Raw genomic sequence first — 25,224 nt, 5'->3', positions numbered from 1 at the left:
GGCATGAGTTCATACTTTGGACAAACCCATAACCATTGTCTGCCAGTCGAAATGAAATCGAGAATTTATTCAGCTTAAAACGGTGATCAACTTATTAGAGATTAATGGCATACGTCGATCAAAAACATATCAGCCATCGACTACTTAATCCAGTAATCCTATCACCTGAGCCCCTGACTGACAGAAACAAACTATAGGGTTGTGTACAAAAACAAATTCATTTCTTACATTACTAGATATTGGCCAAATTACATTTATTAGATTACAATACAAATAAAATTAATAATAAAAATTCTTCAGTGACATTAATCATGTCAAGTTCAAAATACAATTCAAGAACAAAAAAAAAGAAGAAAAAATTCACAGAACAATGAGTAATAAAAGAACAATGTACTACCAACAAGTGTACTCACTTGTACCCTTACGCGTACCTTGAAATGTAAATAAGAAACACCTTTGCCAACTTTAGCTACAAGAAAGCTTCCGTTGAAACATTGCTAGTCAGTTGAAAGAGCTCAACTCTGTTGATTTCACAAGTTGCGGTGAAATGGTGCCTATGTCACAAGAAAACTAGCATGCTTCGAAGTAAAGCACGACCGTCAAAAGCAGCGGGTGTCAACTGAGAAGATCAGATTACTGTTCATGAACTGTACAGTCAGAGGTCCGAAGATGTCAGACTTATATTCCAGGGAACAACTGTACCCAGACTCACGGTTTTACTCCTAGATTTATCCACGGAACCACTCAATTCTTGCTGAAGTTAGAAACTGCAACATGATACAAATTCAGGTTGGGGAACTGATTCCCTCATGACACCAAACTGTATCAGCGAATCTCCTTTCTTCATTCAAGTCATAAATTATGATTCATCCAACTCAACCAGTTGTGCCCGTCTCTCAGCAGCCTTCTTTCTAATGAATATACCCCATCTAAGGGCTGCCTTAAGTTTGAGCCAACCAACAACAGCCTTACCAGATGAACGGCTACGATCATCGTCGAAATTGTAGTTTATCGATGGACTGGGCATATATGCTGAGGAGTAAGAATAGTCTTCGGTAGCATTTATGGAAGGATGTACACCCTGACCGTGAACTTGACCATGACCACCCATGCTAAACATACGAAGTAGATGCTGCATATCTTCATTTTCAAGTATCTCATGGCTCCTCATACGAATTTCTTCCTCTGGGAAAAAGTCAAGTCCCCTATAAGAAGCAAGATTGGATGTATCCACATTGTGGAATCCTGATGTGGATGATTGTAGCGGACCAAGGGCACGCATATTTTCACTTCTTTGGATTTCATGTGGGTGCGAAGTGCTGGGCAACTGACTCTGTAGAGGGAATGAAGAGCCATCAAACTGAACGGGAGGATTGAGATTTACGTTCTGTGGAGGTATTGAAAATCGGGTTGCCATGCCATCATTATAACCTATAATGAAAGAGAGAGCACGCACACACAAGTCAGCAACCACATAGTTTAGGGGAAACAGACAAAACCTCAATTTTTTCCACTGCATCTTATAAATTTGAAAACAGACTATTATGAAACATACCATCAAAATTTAAATTGTCATTGTACCAACCCTCAGGCTTTGTGATCCCACCGGTAAGGGAGGATAGATGACTCTTTAGATATAACTTTCGATACAGTAATTGGATGCAACATTTTGGCCAAAGAAAATATACCTCCCGCAATAAATCCAGGATCCATAATATTCTGCTCTGAAGGAACTGGCAGGCTAGGTAGCGTGAACTGCTGGTTAAATGAGTTTGTATACTCCTGCGAAGCCATGGGAACCTCAAGTTGAGAGGTAACTGGACCCTTCTGCTGCTTGAAGTTTAGAAGAGACTTTCCATCATACTCCATAACATGCATCCAGTTTTCATACGCCTTCTTCACCAAGCCGTCGACATAGACCTGCAAGAAACAAAACCATTCACTGTTCCCTCAGATTTCATCTCTGACAGTTTACAAACGAATAAAATCTTAAAAAATATATATTGCTCTGTATATATAGCTTTAAGTCTTTAACAGACCCAAGGAAGTATAGAAGAGTCATGACACAACTTAACATCAGTTTAGTTGAACTTATCAAACTTAAAGGGTACGACTATGATCCCAACACAATCCTAAAGTAGAAACTGAAAAGTATATTCAGACACATCAACCAGAAGTTCAGACTATTAAGGTTAATTTGCTTAATCTTGGTGTTCCTTTATAAATTGAATAGCAACTGCATATGAAGTAGATTTTCTCAAATGTGAAAGAGTAACCTGTATGGGTAAAACAGAAGAAACATCCATTAAGTTTATAGGTCAATGACATTGCAGTTCATACCATAAGTTAACCAAAACCATGAACCATAGAGGACCCCATGAAAACCAAAGAAACCAGAGGGTCGCATACCTTCTGGCTGTCTGAGAGAGAGTCAGCGGAGAGATACTGTTCATTGGTGATTAACCCACTCAACTCATAGATATTGTTGAAAACAACACCAACACTCCTTGCATCCTCAGGATAGTACACATAGAGTTTACCACCTAGAAGACAGGTCTTTGCATGTTGTATAAGGACGTCCCACATCTTATTCGACATGCCACTCCCAAGAATCTGTGACAAACGGATAAAAAACTTAGGAACTGCATTGTTTGTATCTCAGTTTGACAAACAAGTTCTATATTCTTACATTCCGCAGTCTCTGCGAGTCTCTATTCACAAGTCGTAGGAAGTCTTCAACAGTAAAGACTCCGGCCTTATTCAGTCTCTTGTGAAATGACCCATCTTTTCCAATTTTCTCCAACCTCCAAACCTCATCAGTTAGCACAGGTGGGTAGTGTTTCTTGTATACTGTAAAGTAAAAAAAAATACAAAGATTAACTTTTGATTATTATCATTATTTTGCACACAAAAGAGGAAACATGTCCAGAACAAATTATTGACTCACATTCCCCACGGTGGTCCTTAACGGTGAAGGCATCTGTTTTCGCTTCACGTATACGAATCCCATCGCAACAGCCTGAGGCAACCTTCAATCCTAGCCTGAACTTCCTGCTCCTAATCCAGCTTGAATTATCGGTAAATGTCAGCTCCCCTAGAGTTCCTACACCTTCTTTCAGTGTCACTTGAAGATCCCCAGTGAGAAGTGGCCTCTTTCCTTCACGCTCTTTCACCACATGGCTCTCAAATTCTTCTTCAGTCCAGTTATCATCGTCCTCATTGTTAAAATCACCTTCAAGAACAATAACATCTAGTTTCACCATTGACTCTGGACCTGATGTGACAACACAGTGTGTATTTGCATCAATCAACACAATAGGGATTGCGGCACCCCACTCTCCTTCTACTTTTCCACCAGTAAAGAGAGGAAGCGACAACTTGGACTTGAAGTGCAGCTGCAAGTTTCTTCCGTCAGGTCCTTCAATTTGTTTAGGAGGAGACGACCTGCTATTTAAAACCATTAGAAGAACAAATTATTGACATGAAAGAAAAATAACTGATTTAATAAGTAATAGAAACAAGAGAAAGAAAAGTGAATTAACAGAACTAGGTAGAAAGGGTCAATACCTTCCAGTAAGTTTAGCCGGGCCTAATTTTGCTAAAGCACGCTCTACCTCTTCACTGACCTGTTCACATTAAATAAACAAGAAACATCAGCTATGCATGTTTAGTTAATCCAATTTCATTTAATTACAGATTAGGAAGCAATAAATGGTATGAATTTCATTAAACGGATGAAATTTGAAAGCAATAATTCTCCTAATCCTTCACAAAAGCCAAAAAAAACAAAAGTCGCCAAAAAGTTATATAACTTACAACTCTACGTAGAATTGGCTCCAGTGAGGAGCAAAGCTTTTGCAGACTGTCCACCTTGAGAGCTTCCACAATTACACTGCATCAAACAAACATTTAAAGCAAATTTAACATTTCATAGAATTCAACAACCAGCTCTGACTAAACATGCCCCCACGACAATATAAGTTGAAAAAGTTCATTTGTAGATCTCGTAACCAATTATGTAACTGCAATATATGGACAGTTAACACCAAGACCGATTGATCAGAGCTATCACAACCCGCCCAAATAACTCGAAATCTTAAGCAATTCAGACACTTTAATCAGAGAGAAAGCACCTTTAACACCAACCCATCCAACATAACTCCAACTTGTACAAAATATTTACTTCCTACATATCATTTCGCAACCTCTAAAATGACTTTCCAAGTTCAAGTAAACCATAAAAAGTAAAGAGCTTCCACATTTCCGGGGGAAACACCATCCTATCCAATTTCACATTCCAGCTAAATTTCCACACACAAAAAACACTAAATTCACTAGTCGAATTTTCGGAAAGAAAACAATTTTCACCTCGCCAGAGCTGGCCGTTTCCTATCAGGCTGGCCTTCTTCAGCTGCGGCGGCATCCAGACCCCGCTTCTCCCTCGCCATACTATTCGATCTCTCCATGTACCTCGTCTGCATCTTCCACCTCTCTGATTACAAACAATCAATCAATGCAAAACAAAATCACAATAAAGCACAATCTCACTTTGACTGGTAAAATTCCAATTCCACAAGCCAACACTCACCAACCAAACCGAAGTCAACAACTTTCTTTCTCTGCTCAACCGAAAACCTGATCCGAAACGCTAGTCTTTATTGCGGCTGCGGCAATCGAATTCGACAAAAAAGTGAAAAGGAGAAGAAGAATAATGGAGGAGCGGGAAAGTGAAAAAAACAAAATCGCAAAGAAAGAGAGCTATCTGAGAAGTTTCGAGGAAGCGTCGGCGAATTTTCTCGCCCCCGCTAACGTGTTTGAAAAAATTTAATGTTGAAACTGTTGACGATGACGGGAGAGACAACCCCCTTTTACTTGAAAATAGTGGGCGAATCTGGGGGAGGGGTCGGTGGGGCTGAGATTTGTCGGAGGCGGACGGTAGGGTGATCGGGGCCGTCGGTGGGGGAATCTTTTTTTTTTTTTTGAATTTTTTTAAGGATTGGCCACGTGAGTCTTTGGTATTGGGACTGATCGTGTGTGGTGAGTGTAGGTGGGGTTATTGTGGGGGGGTGATGAAGATGAAGTAATTACTGGATATGGAAGAGTCAAAGATTGGATTAAGGAATCAAAGTTGGATTTTGCTTCTCCTCAACAATTTCTCTCCTGTAATTGCTAAGCAACTTCTTGACATTTACGTATGTATTTCGGGGAGTTTTCGTGGTTGAAATTCCATGCAAAAATCGATAAAAATGACATATTTTAGTGTATAATATAAGATATATGTTTATATTTGTAAATTTAATTGAAGTGTCGGTTAATATTTGTGTGGCATTTTTACGGTGTTGAAAAATTGTAGTGAGAAACCAGTTATTAATCTTTAACAGTAATGGTCGTGGTTAGTTGATTGCACGATTTAGTCTTTTGCAACAAAGGACGAAAAGTAGACTTGCTGTGAAAAAAGATAAACCCTAGCTAGCGGCTAGCGGAGTTGTGCTTTCAAATAATATAGTACGTGACAGTAGGATGAGCTTAATGACAAACACAGTCATAATGAGATTGTCCGTATACTACTACTCAATTATTGATAGAAATTTGGACCTTAATAAATACTGGGTGACAAAACGAATTTCTTTACAAAAGGAGGATAAACTACACTTTTTAAGTCTTTAACAAAGGTGCCACTACACGAGCAAAAAAGGCAAGATGCCACAGCATGCCGCAAAAGTTCTTGGATACGATTATGTAGAACAATGTAACACTGAATGGATTTCATTCAAGAGTACAGAAAATTTTAGTATACAACTGAAGCATGATCTTACCTAAACGCCAGTTCCACATGCTCATAAATTATTCAAAGTTAAACCCAAAATGAAATCCAAATGAAAGTCTGGTTAGCTGAACTGATGCACTTTATATATCTCCAAAGCAAGGACACATGGTAGATCCTAAAACTTCAAAGAATTGGACAAGGGTAGAGTAGCTAGTGCCTCTTTTGAGTTATTTTTCCTTTCCCTTCCTTTTTTCTCTTTTCTTTTGCATCTTTCGCCCTGATTTGCGCTTTCCAACTTTTTTGAATGGTTTTCTTGTTGCTCACAGGAACATTGTTCTTTTTATTAGCTCCAACTGTTTCGGGCACCACGGCGTCTGGCTCTGTTACTAGATGGATTTAATTACTCTTCCCTAGAGATCTCGCTTGTCGTCACTGTGACTTTTATGTCGCCATTGTCATTACTTGTTGTACTTTGAACGCATGAAATTGGTTAACTCCAATACATATTGAGCATAAAATGAATCAGTATGATACACCAAAATCCAAATCTAAACATATAAAACCAGTAAGGCATATACACTTAAGTTCATTTGACACATGCAAAAGGCCATTGTCATGACTCCTAATTTTTATGTTTGTTCAAGCTAGATTGAGCATTTCAAGGGGATTAAGTTTTTTTGCCATCAGTATTATCGAAATTTTTGCATCTTTCCCAACGATGGAAGGAAAATCTATGACTTTACTAATGTTTTATGTAAAAGCATACGCAACTCATATCTAGCCACTACATGACCAAACATTTTGCAAAGCATGATTAAAGTGCATTCCAATACTTACTAAGTTTCAATGTCTATTATTATTGAGATTTACTATCCCAAAAAACAACAACCGAGTAACTAAGACTACAGTGATATGCAACAGGGTTTAGCAGCTTGAGAGTAACCAAGATAGTAAACATGAGCTTCAAGTACTAATACGATAAAGTGGCGTGTATGCATTACAGGGTTTTTGAAAATACCAGAAATTGGAATATATAGGACTTCCTTCTCTATATGGAATAGGACTCCCCAAAAAACTTAGACTGAAATCTCTTTTTGTGTCTAACTAGGAAACTAAAAGAGTTAAAAGGCCCAACACAACACCGTGTGCCCCAAGCATATAAATGCATATATAGCTAGCGAACCCTAAAATCGGAAAGAAAAAAAATTATGAAGCATGTTTAACGAGAGATTATTCAGAGCACCGCCGTGCACTTGCACCAACATAAATGAATGGTTAGATTGCATTAAATACACTTTTTGTTTATTAAAAATAAAGTTGATAATAAATATCAAGGGTTGAGATTATTTTATAAGGGTTTGGTCACTTGCACCGTCGGTGCATAGAATAATTTTCAATGTTTAACAAAAAAAAAAAAATGTCAGATATTTTTAACTGTTGTAATGTATTTTTTTATTTTTTTAAAAAAATATTTATTAATTGGGCAAAGTCAATATTATACCACACAACTGATACACGAAAGTAGAAATTATTACTATTTATTATTGTTTTATGCATAGAGTAAAGTAATTGGAGGGGCCAGTACATGATTTTTGTATGAATCTCATCAAATTCATATGTCAATTATAGGTGCACATGTCAGCATTTCAGAAGTTTGGGGAGGCAGGGCCACCTCCGGCCCCTATGAAGTGCCGCCAGTGTATGTGACCAATCTGCCTGTATTGATTGATTTGCAGGCCTGGTCTCTAAGGTTCAGAAATAAACCCATCATAATGTGTGTGAATTTGTGAGAGGACTTTTGGTTTTATGTAATTATAACTACATATATGATATATGTAGTGAGGATTTCTAACGTCTTTGTTTAAGTTCTGTTCTGTACCTTAATTGAATGGGAATGCTGTGAAAGGGACTGAACATGTCTGGATAAGTATCAAAATCTCTTTATGTTATCTGATGTTTGGTTTAATATAGTTCATTTGTTTTGATGTATTTTTATATTGAGTAGTTTACAATCAATAATCTCTCTATGATTGAGCTTGGCAGTTGGAAGAACTAATCCGGATGCTATGACCATGGGTTTGTGCAATGTGAAGCCGGCCGAGAAGGTATACAAGAAGAGAGGTAGGCCGAAAGGTACAAAAAACAAAACAAAGGAGTTCAAGGTGGTTCAAGCTTCTCCTATGAAAAAGTCTCCATCAAAGAAGAGTAAGTCTCCACGAAAAGTGGAAAAGTTGGTGAATGGTTTGCCGGAATTTACTTTAGTTGAGGTTGTCAATGGTTCTAACCCGTTCAAAGGGCAGGAACCTATAGTTGCTTAGTAGGTTATCCTAGTTTTGATTGTCTATGCTAGTAAGAATGTCTCTATGAGTCTTGTGGAAGTGCTTAGCTTTAGCGTACCACAATTGCGTGCTCGGCGTTTTAAGGTTAGGTAAATTAGATTGCCTGCAAGGCGAGGTATTTTTATGTGGCATAGACTACTTTGAGCAGAAATGTATTATTGGAGTAGTCTTCTGTACTATTCTTGATCTATGAACCGGGACATACTATTGGTATGTTTCCAATTTATCAAAAAAAAAAAAAATCAATAATCTCTCTATATTTTCTTTTGAAGAAAAACGAAACACATTATCTGACTCAATTTTAAACTGAAAAGGTATTTGAGATGCATCAATAGAATGGGCTTTAGTTGCTCGGAGTGTCGATAACATTTGGCCCCAACATACATACATGGCAACCATGTTGCTGAAATCCTCTCGCTGACTTCGCAGCTTTTCCTCTCCCCTTGCTTGTTCGTACTTGTGGAAAACATTACATGTCACAAACTGGTTCTCCCGCTAAAAGGCGAAGTGGAAAACTTTGAACTTCGAGTAATGAGTTACACTTACTTTTCATGCAAGACATTCTCCATATCTTTTAATTCTTCAGGTTGTAGAGTGACATCCACTTTATCTGCTTTCTGACCTCTCAGTTGATCCACCCTTCTAAACTGCTACCAACAACACATGCGTGAGTCGTTCCAAACAATGTCCCTGAAGCAATCCTTTCTTCGTTCTCTTCAAGTACCTTTGCAACACAATTCAGTTATTCAGAAAAACAATTAGAAATAAAAAAAAAATTGAATCAGCAAATGTTAATAGGCTGAAAGAGAGTGTCTATATATCATTGTACTTGCATGGTATAAAAGGCCTTTCAGGCTCCCTTCTCTGCTGTTTACGAAGGTCAATGAAATTAGGTGTCTCAACGCCAGTGGGAGTACTGAAAGGGACCTTAAGTTCAGAAAATCACCTTAAGTTTTAGGAGTTCTCTCAAAACTACCAGGATTTCATGGAACTTCCCAAGGATAATAAAACAAAATGAAAATGGGAAATAAACAAAGATATACCTTGAAAGGCTATCTACAGATTCAACACCATCATCTAAGGGTGACAGTAGGATGAGCCTAATCAGAAACTGAGTCATAGTGAAATTGTTCATACACTCCTACTCAATTATTGATACAAATTTGAACCCTAACACTGGGTGACAAAACGAACTTCTTTACAATAGGAGGATAACTACACTTTTAAGTCTTTAACAAAGGTGCCACTACACAAGCAAAAAAGGCAAGATGCCACAACATGCGCCAAAGTTCTTGGATATGATTATGCAGAACAATGTAACACTGAATTGATTTCATTCAAGAGTCAAGTACTGAAAATTTTAGTATACAGCTGAAGCATGATCTTACTTAAACGCCAGTTCCAAATGCTCATAAATTGTTCAAAGTTAAACCCAAAATGAAATCCAAATGAAAGTTCTGGTCAGCTGAACTCATGTACTTCATAGATCTCCAAAGCAAGGACACATGGTAGATCCTAAAACTTCAAAGGACTGGCTAAGGGTAGAGTAGCTAGCGCCTCTTCGAGTTATTTTCCTTTCCTTTCCTTTTATCTCTTTTCTTTTGCATCTTTGGCCCTGATTTGCGCTTTCCAACTTTTTTAAATGGTTTCTTTTTGCTCACAGGAACACTGTTCTTTTTATTAGCTCCAACTGTTTCGGGCACTACAGCCTCTGTCTTTCTAACTGGATGTATTTCCTCTTCCTGAGAGATCTCGCTTGTCGTCACTGTGACTTTTATGTCTCCATTGTCGTAAGTTGTTGTACCTTTGAACACATGAAATTGGTCAAGTCCAATGCATATTGAGAATAAAATGAATTGGTATGATACACCAAAATCCAAATCTAAACATATAAAACCAGAAGGGGGAAACAATTAAGTTCATGTCACAGATGCAAAAGGTCATTGTTATGACTCTTATTTTTATGTTTGTTTAAGCTAGGGGATTAAGTGTTTTTGCCATCAGAACTATCGCAACTTTTGCATCTTCCCCAATAGAAATCTATTACTTCACTAATGTTTTACACAAAAGCATATGCAACTCATATCGAGCCACTATATGATCAAATATTCTGTGCAGTAACAAGGATGTGATTTCTCAGTTCCAATGTCTATTATTATTGAGATTTACTAGCCCAGAAACCAACAACCAAATAACTAAGACTACAGTGATAGGCAGAAAGGTTTAGCAGCACTAGAGTAACCAAGATAGTCAGCCATGAGCTTCAAGTACTGACAAAATAAAGTGGCGTGTATGCATTACAGGGTTTTTGAAAATACCAGAAATTGGTGCATCTGGCTCACTTTCTTCATCTTCCTCCTGGCTCACATCTCCCTCATCATTCTCGTCAGCTTCTCCCTCAGCAGCTGGGGGAGCTCCACCAAAGAGAGCCAATTCCTTTTCTAGTCTCCTCTGCAACGAAAAGTAGCCAGACAAAAATAAATACATAAATCTCACAAAGAATGAAAAATACAAGCTGGGTGATGCAGATTGATTATCATAGTGTTGAAAGCTTTCAGCTTTTGGCATACTATAACAATCCTAAGGTGCTATGAAGTTCCTACTGCCAGAAGTTCAATCTTCTTCACCATAATACCACCAGAAACAAACCACCCGGATCAGCAAATTTCACATTCTAACAGCTTCTGTTTCTTAAGAAACAAGCACTACTCAACACAGTTCATAAAAAGCACGAATCTTTTTAGCTTAAAACACTAACCCTCTTAACAACACCATCAATAACAAAAACCCAACACATAAACAAGGCCATTCAATAACACTAACAAAAACCAAACCATTAAAAAAACTTCACCTTTTTGCGGAGCTCAAGAAGCTTCCGCCTTAAAGCCTCCCCTTGCTTCTTCTCAGCTTCCTTTCTCCTCTTCTTCTTCCTCTTGTGAAACCCAGAAACAAAGTCGCTTCACACCAAAAAAAAAAAAACAAAAAAACCCTTGAGAATCAAACCCAAAAATGGACAAGACCCAATTCACCAAAATCACAAAGGAAGGCAAAATCAGGGTTTAGAGTTTGAAGATAGTACCTGAGATCTTTCTCGTTGAAAGTGACGGCGACGGCCTTGTTTTTAAGAGCCCTCTTGTTGATGTAACGGCCGCGGGGAGCGGCGGCCGGAATCGCCAAGTCTTCAGCCTTGTCTGCTGCCATTGCGGCTTCGAAGCTCTTATTCTTGCGCGCTTTGTTTTAAGAGGCTTTGTTGTTTGTGTACGTAGCTCGTCCGGGTAAAATTCGACTTGGCCCAATATTTGTATGGTCTGCTCAAAATGAAAGAACAGACCTCTCTGACTTAGGCCCAAATAACATGTGGGACAAGTGTGGAAGGGAGGCTAAAAATTCTATCTGAGAGGTCAAGGCTGCGAATCATCTAAATGAATGTCGATAGAGGCTTCCCGAAGATGCTAAAACCTTCTAATCCAGATTCACAGTGGCAGGCCGTAAATCACGAAAAACAGAGGGTAAAACCGTACTTCCGTATGTACAGTGTTTATAGCACTCAGAGTGGCAGCCGGAAATTGATGGAACACAAAGGGCAAAACTGTCTTTTTATACTTATAAACAGTTGTCAACAGTATAAAACAGTAGATTGAGCTTTAGTATATGTTAAATTTCCTTTGCATTTTACCCTAACCGAGTTCGCCCCTCACATCCTCAAACTATGGGTAGCGCCGCCGTGCCCTTCCTCGACAAACTCGCCCGCACCGCCTTCGCCGCCTTAAGCCTTGGCGCCGGCTCCACCATCGTCACCTCCACCCTCTACACCGTCGACGCCGGCCAGGGCGCCGTCCTCGGCGTCCTCGACGACACCGTCGGCGAAGGCACCCACTTCCTCGTCCCATGGATCCAGAAGCCCTACATCTTCGACATCCGGACCCGGCCTCACGAGTTCTCCTCCGTCTCCTGCACCAAGGATCTACAGATGGTCGACCTCACCTTAGGGTTCTCGTCTGCCCAATGTTAATCGCCAACTCATGAGGCGATTAACTTCGGGGCGGACGAGAACCGTAAGGGTGAGGCGATTAACTTCGGGGCGGGGCGGACGAGAACCCTAAGGGTGAGGCGGAGCGGTCCAAGTTTGTTCGGTTAAACTCCTTTCGAGAGCTGGAATGGTTTCGAAGTAGTAATGTTGAATTACAAACTATATTCTCACAGGGGATCAAGTCTGATATATCATTAGTACTATTTGTGTGTGTGTGTGTGTAGATTAATTTGTCTGGAAGATACTTGTGCATATATTAAGCTCATCATTTTTATTGTTACAAGTACCACACTTTTTAGTAGGTAGTAAATGGACTTCTTGAGAGAGAGGATTGGGACACTGCAATAAAGATGCCTCTCGGAGTAGTTCCTGCAGGTTTGATACTCTTGATCTCTCAATTTTATATTTTGCAGTACTTTTGTTTGATAAGTTTGAAACCTTTAAAGTCCTGGAACGTGAGCAAGACATAGTCTCTAGTCGCTAGACAAGATTATTTTTTTTATTTTTTTTTATTTTTTATTTTCATGAGCAATTTGGACAACTGATGTTTCCGCGTTTAGGTACTGGAAATGGAATGGCGAAATCTCTTCTAGATTCTGTTGGTGAACCTTGTAAAGTATCAAATGCTGTTCTCGCCATTATTAGCTGTTGCTTATGGTATTTATCAGTATATTTATTATTCTCTCTCTCCCTCTTGATTATTTTGTTAAGTAAATTTCTTCATGTTAAACTTATTGACAGGACATAAGCGTTCGTTGGATGTAGCTACCATATGGCAGGGGAAGACAAAATTTTTTAGTGTGTTGATGCTCGCATGGGGTATGTCAAGAGTTTCACCACAGGATAGTGTGGATTTGATACTTTAAGCAGTGTCTTTTACCCTTTTTCTTGAAACTAAAAAATAAAATAAAATAATAAGATTTGGATTGGAATGGTAATATACTAAGGATTAATTTCAGTTTACCCCCCTGAGGTTTGGGGGTGTCATCATTTCACCCCCCAAACTCTCAATTTCACTTTTTTACCCCCTGAACTTTCCAATTTCAATCAGTCGTGTCCAATTTCTCCTATTCCGTCCAAATTGGACTTTAACTCTGACTTTTGAGGGGTAAAATGGTCATTTCTAGACAAAAAAAAATAAAAAAATTCGTTTTTTTTTTTTTTTTTTTTTCTGTTTTTCGTTTTTTTTTTTTTTATTTTTTTATGTTTTTTTTTTATTTTATTTTATTTTGTCTTCAACCTATACACCACAAGTTATAATAGGTTTATAAAAATAAAAAAATACTCTAGGTGGTTAAAAGCCGCTCGCTGGTCTACGATATTTGTTATATATCTCCGATAAAGTGAAGAATTTTAGGATATATCCCCAATAAAGTGAAGAAATATCTGTAAAAAATAATTTTACACTTTATCTGTAAATAAATATCTGTAAAAAATGATTAGAGGTTGCTTATGGTATTTGTCAGTATATTTATTATTCTCTCTCTCCCTCTTGATTATTTTGTTAAGTAAATTTCTTCATGTTAAACTTATTGACAGGACATAAGCGTTCATTGGATGTAGCTACCATATGGCAGGGGAAGACAAAATTTTTTAGTGTGTTGATGCTCGCATGGGGTATGTCAAGAGTTTCACCACAGGATAGTGTGGATTTGATACTTTAAGCAGTGTCTTTTACCCTTTTTCTTGAAAATAAAATAAAATAAAAATAATAAGATTTGGACTGGAATAGTAATATGTAATGAGTTTATTTCCTTTCAGGCTTAGTAGCAGATGTTGACATTGAGTCTGAAAAGTATAGGTGGATGGGAAGTGCTCGTCTAGATTTCTATGTAAGTTTTAACATCTCATTTGTTATGTTAGAGTCCACTAGATTATGCCTTGCTCGCTCTGTTATTTGTGTGTTATGTATCTCTGGCGAGTTGCTTGAAATTGGTTAACATGTTGGGATGGTAGTGAATGGCAAGATATTAATATTTTAATACCAATTGTTTTCTTATTTTAGGCCATTCAACGAATTGTGCATTTGAGGCAATATAACGGATCTATTTCTTTTGTGCCTGCACCTGGCTTCGAAGGGTTTGGAGAGCCTACTAGTTACAATGACGATGATGAATCTACTAACACTGATCCAAGTCAAGAAAAGCCTACTAAGGTTCGACAACTCGGCTATGAGGGACCTGATATTAATCTAAAGAACATGAACTGGAGAACAATCAAAGGACCGTTTGTTTCAGTGTGGCTTCACAATGTACCTTGGGGAGGTGAAGACACAAGGGCAGCTCCTGATGCCAAGGTTGGTCTGTAAAATTGCATGACATCTCTGCTTCAGATATTTCTCTGTTCTACAGTCAGGGAATGTTTATATGAAACAAATACTTCAGAACTTATTTGTGTAAAAAGAATAATGCATGTGTGCTCCTTGTATGCAGTTCTCAGATGGTTATCTAGACGTTATAATTATGAGGGCTTGCCCAAAATTGTCCTTGCTCTCGTTAATGACGGGGTTGAGCACTGGGACTCATGTCAAGTCACCATATGTGCTATACTTCAAGGTGAGCAAGATCAAACTGCTGAGCCATATAATTTACTTTGCTACTTTGAAGTTAGGAAGCTTTGCTACTTCAATACCAAGAGCTTGGGAGAAGGTCCAGTAACTTTTTTGCATCTGTTGATTCTGTCTCTTTTCCTGCAAACATGCAACAGGTGAAAGCTTTCATTCTAGAGCCTGGTGCTCTCGCTGATGATTCAACAAAGGAAGGGATAGTGGACTCAGATGGTGAGGTCCTTGCTAGGGGCAAAGGAGCATACAAATGTCATCAGAAAACACTAATGGTGTACGATAAACTTCAAATAACTTTGGATCAAGGTTTAGCCACTCTGTTTTCCCCTTCCCCGGTGTAACATATACATTTTATATGGATTTGATTTTTCGTCACACAGAGAAATACCACACATGATAGTCGTATTTGTTCATTCTACCCTACATATAAGGCCTCAACAACAAATTAGAATATTAGATCAGACAAGGGATCGAGTTAACATTCCTTGGGAACTTGCTTGCTGAAAAAATAATATGCAGGTCATGTTTGAAGATTTTGCTTTGATGTAGTGTGCCTCTCTGATCATTTGCTATATATGCTCATCTTGATAAAGAACGAACCAAATACAACAACAAAGCAAAAGCTATTTTTGTGCTAATTGACTGATCACAATTCCGATAGATATCATGTAAGGGAGACACATGCATGTTTTGCTTCATAGTATATTATCCTTCAAGGCTTGTATTTCACCTAGTTGGAACCCATTGATTAAAGAATGGGGAAAAATTCACCAACGGTGTCTTGACACTTTGGTGACTTTCAGAATGATACCTGAACTCTAAATGTTATCAATGTGATATCTAGACTTTACTTTTCGTATTATCATCGTACCTCTGGCGAACTTCCGTCACGTCTCCGTCAACTGTGAGCACGTGTGACTCACGTGAGCCCAAAAATGAGGGCAAAAAAGACATTCTGCCCTCAGTTTGTTTTAGGGAAAAGTTCCCCAACGGTGTCTGGACACTTAGGGGACTTTCAGAATGATACCTGAACTTACAAAGTTATCAATGTGATACCTGGACTCATTTTTTCGTATCAACGTCGTACATACGACTAATTTCCGTCACGGAGCCGTTAAATTTTGCACGTGAGTAACTTAATGAAGACAAAAAGACTGATTTACCCTCAAAAGTTTTTTTTTTCTTTTTTTTTTTTTTTCTTTTCTTTCTTTCTTTCTTTCTTCTTCTTATTTTTTGGTTTCTTCTTCCCCTGATTTGAATCATTAAGATTTAAATCATCTTGCTCGTCCGATTCCCACCACCGATCGCCGATCAAACATCGCCGCTGCGTCTCAATCCACCTTCATGCACCGCAGATGTTTCTGGTTCCCCCCACTTCAAATCCTACAGCAAATTGAAATTGTGCACTGAGGCTTCGCCGCTCACTCCGAGTTCATCCCCGCCGCCGCCGTCGACGACTTAGCCACCACTACTCTCGTTCTCTCCTCCGACCCCCTTTTATACACCATTGATCAGAAACTCAGACCCCGGCAGCCCTCCACTCTCAAATCACAGCTCCAATCCCACCCCGCCATCCTCTCCGTCGTTCCCGACATGCAACACCACCTCCACACCATCCTCATCTGCAACTTCATCGGTCTAGCCGACAACTTCGGCCTCTAGCCCAACTTCGATCAGAGGCAATTGTAGGCAGACAAAGATTAACAACTTCGGCCTCCACACCATCCTCACATGCAGAAAATTCGAGCTGTTCTGATTCACCAGCTCCGCCACTCCGCTGCTACCCACCATTGCGCCTCGCCGATTAGCAGACAAAGAACTCGGAGCCTCCACCATCGAGAAATGGAGGCTCGCGTTCTGCGTGTCCTGCGCGGCGGATATCGTCACCGTCGGAGAAGATGTTGTCTGAACAGAAATTGAGTTCGGGTTCCACAGCGGCAGCTCGTCGATTGCGGCCTTGGTTTTCTTGATGAGCCAATCGACGGCCTTGCTGGGCCGGTCATATCCGAGCCGGTCTTGCACGTCGTAGAATTGAATTGCGGTGTGGGCGGCGAGCCGGACGCGGTGGTCCCTGGGGCCTTTGGCGGTGCAGACCTTGCTGTGGCGGTCTTTCCTGCCGGTGGCCCTTAGAATATGGCCTCGAGCCTCCATGATTTCGCTAGAGGTGGAGGAAGAAGCAGTCCTTATCCCCAAACCCAATCGAGAAGCAGCGGAGGACGACGTCATTGCGCGGTGGTGGAGGTTGTTGTGGCTCTCCCCCATTTTTCTTCCTGCATATTCGATGGTGGGTTCTCCGAAAGCGGTGGTGTTGGCAAGGAGAGAAGGAGAGAATAAAGAAACCGAAAAAGAAGAAGAAGAAGAATAAAGAAAGAAAGAAAGAAAAGAAAAGGAAAAGAAAAAAGAATAAAGAAAGAAAGAAAGAAAAGAAAAGGAAAAAAAAAAACTTTTGAGGGTAAATCGGTCTTTTTGTCTTCATTAAGTCCGTGACAGAAATTGGTCGTGGGTACGACGTTGATATGAAAAAATGAGTTCAGGTATCACATTGATAACTTTGTAAGTTCAGGTATCATTCTGAATGTTCCTAAGTGTCCAGACACCGTTGGTGAATTTTTTCCGAGGGTAAATCGATCTTTTTGTCTTCATTAAGTGACTCACGTGCATCGCACGTGCAAAATTTAACGGCTCCGTGACGGAAATTGGTCGTAGGTACGACGTTGATATGAAAAAATGAGTCCATGTATCACATTGATAACTTTGTAAGTTCAGGTATCATTGTGAAAGTCCCCTAAGTGTCCAGACACCGTTGGTGAATTTTTTCCTAAAGAATGAGACCCCCTAAACCGTAAGGACCTAACTGCGATTAGGGAAAATTGAAATGTAGCGGAAAGGTACACATATGCTTGCAGGCAATTAACAAACATGGACCAGTTGTACAGATATGTCTAGTACACCCTTTCAATTCAGAGTAGAGCTTGCAGTTCAATTCCCATGTGAAGCCAATGTCCTTGCAGCCTTGGCTTGCCAGAGCTTGGAGGGAGATTTGGGCGGGAAATTTCAACAATTTACTTTGTACAGCCAGTTAAAAAATCATTCTGCCCAGCTATTACTGAAGAAGTCAGAAAGTAGGTGAAAGCAGTTGGGAAACTCAATTTTTCAATTTTTCTGCTAGCTATTCAAGATTCTATTCTAGGGAAGTGGGAAACCTGTGGAAGAAGGAGCATTATCCTTGTCAAATCTAAACTCCTCACCATGTCAGTGTATTCTCTGCAATTTTCTGAGAATGTAGGTGAAATGGAGTTGGGAAATTTAATATATTTGGCTTTCAAATCAAGGCCTTCACTGTATATAAAGGCCCTCATAGTTGTTGCTCCTAAAAACCATAGCCTCTTCCTCTCCATATAAAGGCTCTCATAGGCCATCTCCAGCAGTGGGGGGCTAAAGTAGTCCTGGGTTAAATTTAAGCCCCCCAAAATCACTATTTATGTAAATAGTAAAAGCTATAATTTTGACAATCTCCAACCCTCAGGGCTATAAGTTTAAATGTTATGTTATTTTATTATTTTTCATTATGTTTTCCAAATATATAGTATTTTATAATTGGGTGGTGCTATTCACACACTTCTTTTCTCTATTCACACACCCCTCTATTTTTCTATTACTTTAATTTAATTATTTTTTACAAATTACCCTAACTACCCTCATTTGTAATTTTATTTCTTTTTCTTTTTCTTTTTTATATTTGGCAAGTCAATCATGAATCAAACATCATTATACAATAAATAATTTTTTTTACCTATAATGAAGGAAAATAATACGTTCATTAAGTGGAATTAATAATCCAAATGAATCCAAATTGCAAAGATCTTCCAAATAACACTAATTTTCTGCATTAAATATGGTTTTCCTCTTCACACTCTGATTGTTAGGTAGAAAGGTACTAGACCTAATTCAACATTGTGAAGAGAAAGCCAATACAATAGCTAGTTGGTTATTTAGAGTATTAGTTACAGTTACTGAACTGAAACGTATAAATGGTTGGTTGATGGGGTAGTAGTTACAAAACCATAATATATCAAATTGATTGGAACCTTGTGTACTATTTTACCCTTATCTTGTGAATGTAATTGCTAATTAAGAAGAAGAAGAAAAAAAATAATAATAAACAAACCTAATTGGCAAGACAAAATGCTAACTGTCAAAATTCCAGCACTTAGTGTGGTAAAGTTTAGAGCTCAGATGAAAAATCACTATGTGACTGAATTTGGGAATTTAGGTATGTCATGACTGCTATACAGAATTGAAGAAAGGTATAAACATATCACCTAAACTAAAGGAGATCCAAAACCTCTCACATCTGCTTTAGCAATGTTAATTCAAGATACCATTCCTAGTGTTTTAGCCATTGTTCCACTGGTGGAATTAAGCATTCTATAAAGTGGTGATATAGCCAGCTTCAAATTTTAATCAATCTCAACCAGTGATCTTTATATTTTATCTCATCTGATTTATTTAGAGCAGCAATGTAGAGCCCATGAAAATATAGCCCGAGGGCTATACAAAGGGCCATCTTTAGCCCAGCCCTTGGCCCTATAGCCCCCCAAATGGCTTTTTTGGTTTAGCTTAGCCCTCCTATTGGAGATGGAAATCTTCATTTTTTGGGCTACATCCACCCCATAGCCCACGGCTGGAGATGGCCTAAGATTCTAAACCCCTCTTCTTTCCCCGTTCTCTCTCGATTTCTAAATCCCTTCACCATTTGAATGATAATGGACGCTATTCTCAAAAAAAAAAAAAAAAAAAAAAAAGAATGATAATGGACGCTTTGTTCAAGCAATCCATTGTCCACTCGACTTGTTTATGGGATGGGAGGAATATGAAAGAGGGTTTGGGCAGCCGAGAGCTTTAGGGCAGTCAGGCGCAAGGTATAAGTCCTCGGTGGTTGTCGCTGAAGGTAAATACTTATGTTATGCTTTGCTTTGCTCGACCTTTACAATCTTGTTTTAAGTCAGAGTACTTGTTTCCTTGTGATTTTTCTTTGTCCAGATTACTATCCTTTCAGCTTGCAATCTTGTTTGATTTTTCTTACTCCGGTTAATTTTGTTTTAAATCTCTATTTTCGTGAAAGAAATAAGTAAATAAATTGAATAATGGTCTTGCTACGATCTGAACCAGCCCTATCAAAACCATTGCGCGCTGTACCTATATAAGAACAACTTGTTGTAATGTATATATAGCTATTAGGTAAGGTTGATTCAATGTTTGAGTTAGATCACTGAATTCTACGTTCATTGTTGTTTAGTTAGGTTCCCATGTTGTTATCTGTGTCTTTTTCACTCTGATATTATAAACTGTTATATGCAATTTTGGACATTCGTTCACTCTTTTATTATTTGCAGATTTGTTGACTTTCATTTTTTTTTTTTTTGGTAATCAATAAAAATATATAAGAGTGTTGCCAAAGGTAACAACAAATACCCTAGCATACGCAACCATTTAATCTTTGTTGTTTTGTATTCAAATAATTTTGCTGTCACAAAATATGTATAAATGTTGATGACATATAAACCATGCTACTGTTTCCATCAAGAATCCGGTTTAATCAGATACATCACAGACATCTTCCCAAGTACAAAGAAAGTAAATAGTAGTAGCAAACAACTAGGAATGATTAAAGGAAGGACGACAATTGGACCAATCTTCAATCCGAGTAGGAAAAGTAGGTTGCTAATGCTCATATAATACATATAGAAGCCATGGGAAATCCATTTACTATGTTGAAAATTAATCATGTAAAATTGAATATGAACCACCTTTTGCATTGTCATTCTTGCTCTCAATCCTTGGAGACAGTAGAAAATAATCTATAATTTTCATATGATAAAGTGAGACACCTTATGCATTGTAACTCTTGCTCTCAATCCTTAGAAACTGTATAAATTCTGTTGATTAAACTCTTGCTCTCTCTACCTTACCGCTGCTTCCGGTTTATTGCAGAGGCCGGGATGGGAGTGAAGGCTTCTGATGGGGTGAAGACTTGAAGCATGGTATGGGAGTGAAGGCAAAGACTTGATATATATCTATTTTTGTTTTAGGATGACCTCTCTTGGTTAAAATTTTAAGACCTTGCACGTTATGTATTTTATCTGATATTAGCAGTAGTGTGCAATGTGCTTTGGCTATGTCTAAATATCTCTTGATAAAATTCTCATTAGAATTTGGGAATTAGGAATCATCATGCTAATCAAAATGTGATTCCTCAATTCCTGACTTTGGTTTGTTTCTTTTGTCACCAACTACGTTCATTAGTGCTATGAGACTATTATTTCTTTCCATAGTTGCATTGTATATATGCTCGTCATTTCTGTTTGGATAGTAGTCACTTGCTGCAATTTTGACCATGACCCACACCGTGTTTCCTGACTTCCTCATGGTCACTTTTAGATTGCAAACTCAAGTTCACGTTTGCTTACTTGTTGATCATCTTTGGTTTTGCATCTGTTTTGATTATCAGATCCTATTGATCGCGCTTCTCTAGGAGTCAAAGAGTGATTGTGTGATTCGTCACAGAGTAAATGAATCCGACAACAATTCAAGGGCTGGTGATAAGTTTCCTGTAAGCGATTTTAAGCCATACACAAACCCTGGTTCGTATGCAACCGAAAAGGAGCTGTATCTTGCTTCTCTATGTGAGGTTAATGATTCTTCATCAGATCCATTAGGATTATAGTAAAGAATACGAGATAAACCATGTATGGTTGTTGCAAACCCATAAGCCATGTATGATTGTGGCAAACCCATCTGCATGTAACTGTATCAATAGAGGGGTCCTATTCATAATAAACAGCTTTGTGCTTGCACATTGTTGGTTGCATGCACTAAAGTTATGAAACACCCGAAATTTTTTACCCGAATAGAACGGGTACCCGTGGTCCGTGGATACCCATACCCGTGGGTTTTTATGCCATCCCTAGGGATAACTGGACAAGTATGTTTACAACTAATAAAAGTCCGCCGCAATCCACTTTTCTTTCTCACTATATTTACTATGTTTTATTCCATGTAAAACGTGTGTCATAAGTTATATCCTTTTAAAAAAAATAAAAAATTATTTTATACCGGGTGGAAGTTAGAGCCTAAATGGGAAGGCCCCTACATCATCGAAAAAGTATGCTCAAAGCTAAGAAATGTTTTTTTCGTGACCGACAAACTAAAACAAGAAGTTTGGAAAATCAAACAAGAAAACCTATAAACTAAGTGATCCCTTTAGTTGAAAATATTGGAAAGCATTTAGCACTTTTGAATCTCGCTAGAAGCACTAATATAAATATTTAACAACTCTTTTACTAAATGATCCCACAATCCACTTTTTTCTCCTACTATCTTCTCTTTGCAATGAGCGTTTTATTCCATTTATTTTCTTTTTTAATTTATTTAAAAAAAATTGTAATTGTCATATTTACCCTTATGATTTAATTTATTATCAATTTTTTTTTAATCTTTTAGAGTTATTTCTGTTAATTTTTTTAGTTTTAGCTAACAAAACATGTTCTCTTAATAATAGACTAGCAACCAACACACGCGATGCGTGTGCAATATAAAATATAGGCATTCTTTTAATTGAGGTCTTCATAACAGCAGAAAGAGAGATCAAAAATCAATATCAATTTCATCACCTAATTCATACAAACAAATAATTTCAACGAAAATTTCCTTACGGGAAAATCAAAGCACTCACCAAAAAGAAAACGAATAATATGTTAATAACATTTGATATATCACCAAAAAGTTTAAAAGAAATTTCATTCACTTACCTCTACATCAAGTCATCAACATCTTCAATTAGCAACAATCATTTGAGAAAGAATTGACATAATTGCTCGTGAGATGCATAACCAATTCTTGAGCTGTTGTAACTTATCTGTGTTTGGGGAAATATATATATCATGGAGTGAGAGAGAGTAGTTGAATCACTTTGAACGTGAAAGATTGAGAGGGGAGCAGTTACTTGTTTTGGTGCAGGACTCTTCCACGTTCTTAGCCAGGGCTCCTTTTATTTTATTTTATTTATTTTGTTTTTTTAAATTTTTTTTTGTTAAATTTCTTTTCTTTTTCTTTTATTTCGTGAATTGACTTTTTTTGTCCTTCTCGAATATTTCAGTTCAAAAGTTTTTTAATCTTTCAGGGTTAAATCTGTCAAAATTTTCAAGTTTGGCTAACAAAGCCTCTTCTCTTAATAATAGTATAGATAAGTAAAACCAATATTTAAATGCAAGTGGTCTTGTCAATGGAGGCAGTGGCGGAGACAGGAATTTAGGTTCACTGGGGCAAAAAAAATATATATATATATATATACAAAATCTTTAAATGTAATTTATATCTATTACAATGGTAATTGCCCTCGACGAGATTTCATATTTTGAAATCTTTGCATGATAGTTCCATTATCTATGCTAGCAAAAATGTCTTTCTCAATATATGAAATCAAGCAATCATCAGGAAACTCGTGAGCTCTAGGTTGACAAGGACCTTTTTGTAGATAATATCTGCGTACTTCATTTTGAACATTAGGACGATAAGTTGAAATTGGAGGACGATTTCCAGGATCAGAAGGATATTTTCATTAATTTCGGGACGAGGCTTCTCTAAATTACTATCATTCTTCTTTGTTTTTTTTTTTTTGCGGGGGATGAATCTAATGAGGTATTTATACCCGACGACTCCTCTGCACTAGAATTTTCTTTTCTTTTAAAGTATCTTAACATATTTGAATGAAGAATAGAGTAGTAGTAAGAATCAAAAGAAGTGACTACAACAATACTCTTCACAAAATAATTGATTGAGAATTGTTACTTGATGAAAATATATATACACACACACACATGTTATTGATGTAATAGAATTTTTTTTTTAATCATTTTCCTATTAGACTTAAAAATCTGTAAGTAATCAGAAAATAAGAATCACTAATTGTAATCAATTTTATTATTGATGTCAAAAAAATTGGGAAACGAAAAATAATTTATGATATTTCAAACGTGTTTTCTTCCTCAAACAATCCCAAGTCCCAACAAAGAAAACAAAAGAAGTGCATGTGAAGTGCTATCCTGAAAGTGAAAAAAATAATATAAAAATATATATTAAAAACCTGATATTAATATAATACTAATACTATATATATATATATATATATATAAACTTTTTGGTGAAAATGTGAGTGGGGCAGGGAACCCACTGGGCCCTGCCTCCCTCAAATTGGGAGAGGATCCTCTCCTAATCTCATTTCTCTCCTAAGCTACCTAAGCTTTTCACTAGAGTTAGACACATGGCTAAAACAGCATCCAATGGTCCAAATCTCCTTAAGTAACTAATTTTACAATAATACCATTTCCAGATGTTTGTCATATTCCACCTCTTCTCTATTCTTTTCTTCTTCCTCTCTTCTTGTCAGCTCCCTCTCTGTCTGTTCTTCTTTATCACACTGTTCATACATATCCATGGCTTAACAATTCGACCCCAACCTCATTCATCTCAAATCATTATTCATTAGTTGCTGTTTGTATTATTGAAGAAGAAGAAGAAGAAACACACTAAACCATCATCACTTACCCAAACACCAGAAAAGATTCAAACTTTCTCAATATTTGCCCAAATAAATCAAATAGGAAGAATACCCTGTTTAGCTCCAATTTTGCTGCAGCTGGTCAACAATCTCTTTTCTGCGCGGGCGTGCCAGCACCGTTCGGGTGCGGTCGTCGGGGGTGTCCCTTGACCTGACTTCTTTCAAGCAATTGTAGACGAGGAGAGCACCAACCTCGTCGTGGGATTCTTTCTGTCTCGTGGTGAGGACTTTGCTGAAGTTTCTTCTTGTTAACACAATCGATACTCAATATTGTAGATCGAGCAGAGCAACATCACCGGGAAGTGTTGAGATCTTGCTAAAGTGTGACTTTATCTTGGCTGGTTTGCGAGGGCGTTGCCCTTGCTTGGCTGGTTCCATAACCGTTGTGGTCATGGTACTACAATCGGCTCCCGAGGAGACTAGGACCGAAGTACGTTGACAGAGGGTTTGGTGGCACTGAAAGTCGACTTCTGAGAAGACTAGGACTAGGAGTGTGATCACCGGTAAGATAAAGAGAAGGAGAGGAGTTGCTCTTAGAGAGGTTTGCTCTAGAGAGAACTTAGATCATCTTAGAGATGTTTGTAGAGTGAATTGTGTTGTTGTTTTTAAGTGTTTCATTGTAACCTCTATTTATAGGCTACCATGCCAAGGTGTTTAGCATTAAACAAATGATAGTGGAGCATTAATTAGAGATAAGAAATGATGAATTTTGGAGATAAGGAAGCATAATTGAAGATCAAACATGATAAATTTCGGAGATAAGGAGATAAGAAGGCATAATTGGAGATAAAGAATGATGAATTTCGTTGATAAGGAAGCACTTTCTGCTCCTTTATTCCTTCAATTTTATCTCCATCAAGCACTCAGTTTTTGACTGTGACTTCTTCATAAGAAATGTTCCACTAG

At 37.9% G+C, this 25,224-nt stretch overlaps 3 protein-coding genes across 4 annotated transcripts; 1 reads left to right on the top strand and 2 right to left on the bottom strand.

Moving 5' to 3' along the window:
• Positions 1–199: 199 nt before the first annotated feature.
• Positions 200–4,847, bottom strand: LOC133729725 (calmodulin-binding protein 60 D-like). 2 transcript variants are annotated; one of them, XM_062157291.1, is made up of 9 exons: positions 4,589–4,847; positions 4,369–4,492; positions 3,817–3,892; positions 3,568–3,626; positions 2,948–3,447; positions 2,690–2,850; positions 2,410–2,613; positions 1,689–1,920; positions 200–1,431 (listed from the first exon to the last, which is right to left on the bottom strand). In XM_062157291.1, exons 2-9 carry the CDS (start codon positions 4,479–4,481, stop codon positions 860–862), a joined length of 1,917 nt encoding a protein of 638 aa, XP_062013275.1. In that variant the 5' UTR covers positions 4,482–4,492; positions 4,589–4,847; the 3' UTR covers positions 200–859. The 2 variants fall into 2 exon arrangements, with proteins under 2 accessions (XP_062013275.1, XP_062013276.1); XM_062157292.1 differs by having other exon boundaries at positions 2,948–3,444.
• Positions 4,848–9,408: 4,561 nt separating this feature from the next.
• LOC133733433 (ribosomal RNA-processing protein 17) lies at positions 9,409–11,346 on the bottom strand. The gene is made up of 4 exons (XM_062161052.1): positions 11,186–11,346; positions 10,958–11,063; positions 10,425–10,557; positions 9,409–9,910 (listed from the first exon to the last, which is right to left on the bottom strand). Exons 1-4 carry the CDS (start codon positions 11,305–11,307, stop codon positions 9,657–9,659), a joined length of 615 nt encoding a protein of 204 aa, XP_062017036.1. The 5' UTR covers positions 11,308–11,346; the 3' UTR covers positions 9,409–9,656.
• A 2,267-nt stretch (positions 11,347–13,613) lies between these two features.
• Positions 13,614–15,243, top strand: LOC133733432 (sphingosine kinase 2-like). The gene is made up of 5 exons (XM_062161051.1): positions 13,614–13,753; positions 13,898–13,968; positions 14,142–14,432; positions 14,569–14,691; positions 14,843–15,243. Exons 1-5 carry the CDS (start codon positions 13,657–13,659, stop codon positions 15,038–15,040), a joined length of 780 nt encoding a protein of 259 aa, XP_062017035.1. The 5' UTR covers positions 13,614–13,656; the 3' UTR covers positions 15,041–15,243.
• The last annotated feature ends 9,981 nt before the right edge of the window (positions 15,244–25,224 follow it).

The sequence above is a fragment of the Rosa rugosa genome, chromosome 2 (assembly GCF_958449725.1).
Source record: "Rosa rugosa chromosome 2, drRosRugo1.1, whole genome shotgun sequence".
Taxonomy (NCBI): domain Eukaryota; kingdom Viridiplantae; phylum Streptophyta; class Magnoliopsida; order Rosales; family Rosaceae; genus Rosa; species Rosa rugosa.
The sequence above is the reverse complement of the archived record's forward strand: the minus strand, read 5'-3'. Positions and strand labels throughout refer to the sequence as shown.